Consider the following 6,000-nt stretch of genomic DNA (forward strand, 5'->3'; position numbering starts at 1 on the left):
ATGTGCTTCAGCTTTTTCCAGTCCCAGCTGCTATCTGATAGACTAGGACTTTGTTATTTCATGCAAGTTGGTGGGGACTCAAACTGAACTTTAGAAATTTATCTTTTCAGATTAGTTCTTTTGTGTGTGTGCGAGATGATCGCTTAAAATCTATTCACCCAAAACAAGTTACATGACTTCAGAATAAGTCATACTGACAGAAGTTAGTCTCCATTCTCTATTCTCTGCATAAGATTTGAAAGCTTTATTTATAAAGCCAACCACAGCAGGTAACTGACACCACGCTTCACACATGCATGGTTTTGAGCTGTTGTCCATTTTTAGTACCTGTTTTTAGAATTCTACTAAAAACCTTTTAATTACTGACAGCTGTATCAACTGTACATTACTGCCAGAGATAAAGCAATACAATAGACCATTGATCTGCTCTATTATAGTATCAGCTTTGTTTCTAAACAGAATGCAGCTTCAATATAATATATATGTACTTCTCAACTTGGTACCAATCTGGTATTGAGGAAGTTCACTTCAAGGGAAACAGGATGTCTAAATTTTTAAGAGTATAAAAAAAAAAAATATTCTGGAAGCAATCATAAGGGCTGAAACTTGCAAAATTTCCTCTTACTTGTCCAGAATTCCAAGATTTAACATTTTCTGTTACAAGCATAGAAGGGGTAAGGCTTCCACACTGGTCCTTTAAGATCTACCTGTATGACAGAGATGTTCTTCCAGTCTTATCTCAATTGGCTGTTTTCCTAAATTAAAAAAAACACTGTACTTGGTAGAAGCAAAACAATGAATTAAAACTCTGCAGGCAGCAAGTGCTTCCTCAGCAGCACCTCTGCAGACAAAAAATAAATGGAGACCTCACACCTGGGTGAGTTGCACTCCTCTTACTTCCCAAGTGTCTTCAGGCCATGTGGTCTTGCATCATCAGCACATGCTTCCTCAGCATCACAGGAAAACTAGATTATAGCTTCTCCTTCTTTCACATGATGCCCCTATAAGCTGGGAGCACGTGTGTGCTGGGCATGGGAGAAGGGACAGTTACTGTTTTGCTCTTGTTCTTACAGCTGCTGTTTGATTAAGTGATGTCAATGTTCTGAGTGATAAACCTTTCCCTTCCTAACTGTTGCTGTTTACAAAAGCAGGATTAGCAGCAGGAACATGAGCTACCTCTTTCTCACCAGTTCAAAGATGTAGACTGTCTCCATCCACTACAACAATCATTCTTCCAATGTTACAACAGCTGTTTCTATGGATGCTTATTTTTGGCAACTATCATTAAACGACAACAAAGAAACATGGACAGAGCTCAAATTAGGCCATCTTAGTGACCTATTTGGGGTACAGTCCTGAAAGGTATCCTTCCTTCATAGGCAGTCCTCCGGAATAACTCTGAAGTTATGAAATTAAATTCCTTACAGAAGTAGAAAACCCAAGACTTCTACTACTTCAGCCCAATACACTGAAACACTTACTCCATAAACTGGAATTACTCTAGTTTCCAAATTTTTCCGACACCTCTCCCACTGAGCTGTACCAGTAGTGCCTCCAAGCTAGTAACACCTGTAGAAAAGGACATGTTTTTTTCTTTAAACTTAGACAACACCAAAGCATATCTAGAGTTAGTCAGGCACACTGATTAATATAATTTTAAAGTATTATGGAAAGTAAATTATGTAAAATGTAATTTAAAAAACATCCATCAATCCAAAGGCCCTAGATTAGAACTTCTTTCTCTAGTAAAGAAAATCTTGGAAACTGCTAATAGCAAGGAAACAACACTTTTTTTGTAAACACTGAATAATTTTTATGTCAATAGTACAACATAGTGCATGGAAGAGGTGTTGAAGAGAATGTACAACAGCCTCCCTGAGGAGTCACATACAAGGCATGAGACAGCTCATACTGGTGGTACCTACCCAGAAGCAAGAGGTCTGGAGCTGCTTTTGCAATATGTGTGTGAACAGAAAGAAGGGAAAAGCCAACATCAAGGGGCTTACATTCCAACAGCAGAATAAACTGTGACACTAATGCTTTTCAATCCATCTGCATTCAAAAAAAAGCAAGAGATGACAAAAGCATAGCTGGATTTTGGCTAAAAACTCAGTTTGTCAAGGTAGGACAATTCAGTTTAGTGTCTGGAAGCATCCAACAATAGGGCACAGCAACCACCAGACATGCCTGATTATTCCTGCAATCGCACAGAGCGTTTCCATGGAAAAGCAGCGGTCTCCTAGGTTTGACATTCAGCGTCTGACAGCTGAGCCAGCTAAAGCTCAGACGCACAAGGCTCAAAGAGAAATCACAGACAGCTCTTTGGACATGGTTCTGAGCAATGCAAGAGTAAAACCAGCTCTAGGGGAGTGCCTAGCCCCAGGAGCTCTGCCCTCTGCTCTTTATTTACCAGTTGAGATGCCAATGAAAGCAGATTAGACATCAGAGTAGCACATGGGTGGGAACTATGACCACAGGGCTTTCCTTTTTCTTTAGACTTTACTAAAGAGTTTGAGAAGTCTGGATGGGAACCACAGGACTGCTCTACTACTCTGACTTGGACAACTCCCACCAGAACTTGTAAACCAAGACAGAAATGGTGGCTCTGGAAGAAGAATAGGCTGTACGTTCCCTCCTCTGACGTATCCTTAAAAACCACAAACAGTAGAGGACTAAGGAAATGCAGAGAAACCACGCTACTGTAAAACAATTAAAGATGTTATGGGTATTCAGTGTGCTAATTTCCTCTGTTGCAGATACAGAAAGTTCTCATACTTAATTAAATTTGGGAAGAATAAAAAAGTTGTTATAACTCCAGAACTTTAATTTATGCTTCACAGAGGTAGGTAATTTGAGGTACAGCAGGATCAGTGGTATTTGAGCTGTACTAAATATTACATCAGCATCCTTGTGTTTTAGCCCATTGCAGGTAGCTAATTTATTAGCAGCAACGAAACTCAGAAAAATTCTTAAAACGCATTTAACAGACCCATTCACATAATTCACACTGATCCAATTTAAATTCCAAACTCGGCAGGCACTGCTTTGTCACAGATTTCTAAGATCTAAAAGTACCTGTGTTAGATCCAACATGCTTTTCTAAGCAGTCTGTAACAGGTTTTGGACCGAGCAACAGATTAATTTTACAAAACACATTACTTTTCCCCAGCCTGAAGCTCCTTCAGCAGGCTGACAGATCAGCCAGCAGTAAGCCACCTAAAGAAACCAGGCTTTGGTATTTGATCAGGCAATTGTGGAGCATGCCCTATCCATGCTCACAGCTCCACTGCCAAGCGGAAGGAAAAGTAGTGTCACAGGATTTACTGGTAGCTGCCAAGGACACACCAGTGAAAACTCAAAATTCCACTACCTCCTCTGCCAGCTCAGACAAGTGAGTTAGCTTTTTTACAATCCAAATTTACAGTACCCCTCAGGCTGACAGTAACAACGTGTTCCACTGAAGTCACACATAATATTCCAGGTTTTATTGTGCATATATTTCAGTGGCTCAAAGTTTTCTTTGCAGTTTACCTCCTCCCACAAGGATGAGCCAGTTTCACAGATGCAAGACACAGAAACTGCCCACCAGTTTCACAGATTTAAAAAAAAAAAATAAATAAATTAAAAAAAAAAATCAGATATTATTTACAACAATCTGGTAAGTACTAAGGGTCTTGGGGTCACAGATGAAGCTTTGAGGTGTGCCCATGACAGATATACAGCATTACAGACATACAGACCCAAAATAAAGGTCATCTCTTTCAGATTATTTCCAATATAATAGGATATATTCCAATATGCAAATCAAATAGGCCCAGTATAGCCTATTACTGTACAGCATTTTGTTTGCAGTAAGAATATCATAGAGGAATTTATTATTAACATACACCAAAGACAGTGCCATATCTTTTAAGGTTTTTATTCTTTTGCTACAAGGAGAGGGAGAAGAGCATGTTTTTAAAAAAAAAAAAAAAAGGATATTGGCACATGGGCCACTCCAATACCTCCAGTATCTAAACTTTTTAGTTTCTTTTTAATTACAGAAGTACTTAATACACATAACCATAAGGAAAAAAAGAAACAAATCAACACATACCTACAAAGAAAGACCACACTCCCCAAACTATCTATTCTCATTCTGAGAAATAAGTAACAACTGACATATACCACGTACAAAGTGGAACTAATAAACCTATCTTGCTCACCAAAAAAAAATAAATTCTGGAAACACTTTTGAAGTTTTGATTGCCTTTGCTATAGCACTGGTGAGCTCATCAAGTCAAAACCATGTAGCATAAACAGGGATGAACATTTTAACAGCATTTCTATGTCTCAAGTAATACAATATAGTGCAAATGTGTACACCCAGTGTATATATACACTATATTCTCCATCCAGTCTGCCTGTACTTACATTTTAAACAGCTAGAATATAGGCATGCTAGTACCTATAGCTATTATCTAAACTTAGCTTTCAAGAAAACAGAACATTCGGCGATGCACTGCTAGCTAATGATGGGGGGAAGGTGTAGGAACATGCACCACTTCCCTCCCATCCACAGTCTCAAAGATCATCACTATTCTTAGACTGCACATGACATAAAAAAGGAAGCAAAAGTTAGGAAAGTGTCAGAAAATAAGTTCAAATTTGAACACAAATCCACTGTGTGCTGTGAGAAAGGTCACAAGATTCAACTTCTCATTGCAGGGATAGCTGCCTTGGATCAGCACACTCTTATTCTGTTCCCACTGCAGCTCATCTAAGTGATGAGAATTCAATTGGGTGCAACTGCCCTCGGATGCTAACAGACAACTTCCTCCTCAACGACAGCAAGAAGTACACTTTTCTCGATATTAGCAGAAAAACTAGATCTAAGCTACAGAATGCACTCCTGCATAGACAAGTTTGATCACATGTTGCCAGAGAACTTACTTGACTCCTGATGTCTTCTAATTCTTTATCAGCTACATGACAGGAGGAGAAAACTATGTATATAATTGTTTTCAGATATTTCTGAGATTCTCCCACAGGTCATAAATTTACTTAAAAAACCAGTATACTATTAAAAAAAAAAACCAGACAGAAAAAGGTCTACTTACAGCTACCCATGCCTTATATAGAAATTACTGCGAGCAGGAATCCTTACATTCCAATGTTTTCGTGCAAGTAACTCTACCCATCTAGGAGACGGTCCTTAAACTGGGAATAGAATGAACATTATCAACTCATTCTATAAAAAAAGGAAGTTCTGAATTTCATAACTTACTGACAAAGCTCAGGAAATAAGCAACAAGAAATATTTCAACACATACTAACAGCAGATTGTGTGAGTGGGCACTTAGAGAAAATGTTTCTTTAAAAAGAAACAAAATCCTTACAGGTCAAGATTTACTTGACTCAGTGCTCATCAATAAGGAGAACTCTATAGCTATGTTCTAGTCCACATTATATAAGTTATATTCCAGTCACATCTTTAACACCTTTTAAAAAACCCTCACTGCTTAAGAAAATAATGGGCAGCTCTGGCAACACAGAATGTCTGTCACTCAGTGTAAAAAAACGGCTCTGTGTTTTAGTTTGTGAAGAACTAGAAACACATGAATAAATCGGAGAAAGGATCTGTATAAGTTGCTTCCACCTGCAGTCTCACTACTCTTTTCACAGTATTGAACTGTCTAGTAGTGAGTTATTTATTATCTTCCAGTACTAGGAAACTCATAAAAACAACAATCTTACAATTTTCATTTGCTGCTCTTCCATTTTTGCTTCTCATCTTTGTGGTCTTTATACCCAGCTTCAGCAGAAGGCCTCTGAGCCTTCTACTGCTACATGTCTGAGCCATGCAAAATGCAGCAATAGAAACACGTAAGCAGCAACTACCAAAACCTTCCAACTCTTTTCTGCATTGACTGTTACATTACTGAAGTGGTACTAGAGAATCTTCAGGCAGAATGAAAAACTTGACACTTTTCAGCATACCACAGTAATGAACCCTTATGA

General features: G+C 38.4%; 1 protein-coding gene across 1 annotated transcript in view; it reads right to left on the minus strand.

Moving 5' to 3' along the window:
- FGD4 (FYVE, RhoGEF and PH domain containing 4) overlaps positions 1–5,176 on the minus strand; it is an 81,501-nt gene extending 76,325 nt beyond the window's left edge. Inside the window, exon 1 of the mRNA XM_074902056.1 lies at positions 5,100–5,176. Within this exon, the coding sequence (XP_074758157.1) occupies positions 5,100–5,109 (10 nt within the window). The 5' untranslated portion in view covers positions 5,110–5,176. The remainder of the gene's footprint in view (positions 1–5,099) is intronic.
- Between the last annotated feature and the right edge of the window lie 824 nt (positions 5,177–6,000).

This window comes from Athene noctua, chromosome 3 (assembly GCF_965140245.1).
Source record: "Athene noctua chromosome 3, bAthNoc1.hap1.1, whole genome shotgun sequence".
Lineage (NCBI taxonomy): Eukaryota > Metazoa > Chordata > Aves > Strigiformes > Strigidae > Athene > Athene noctua.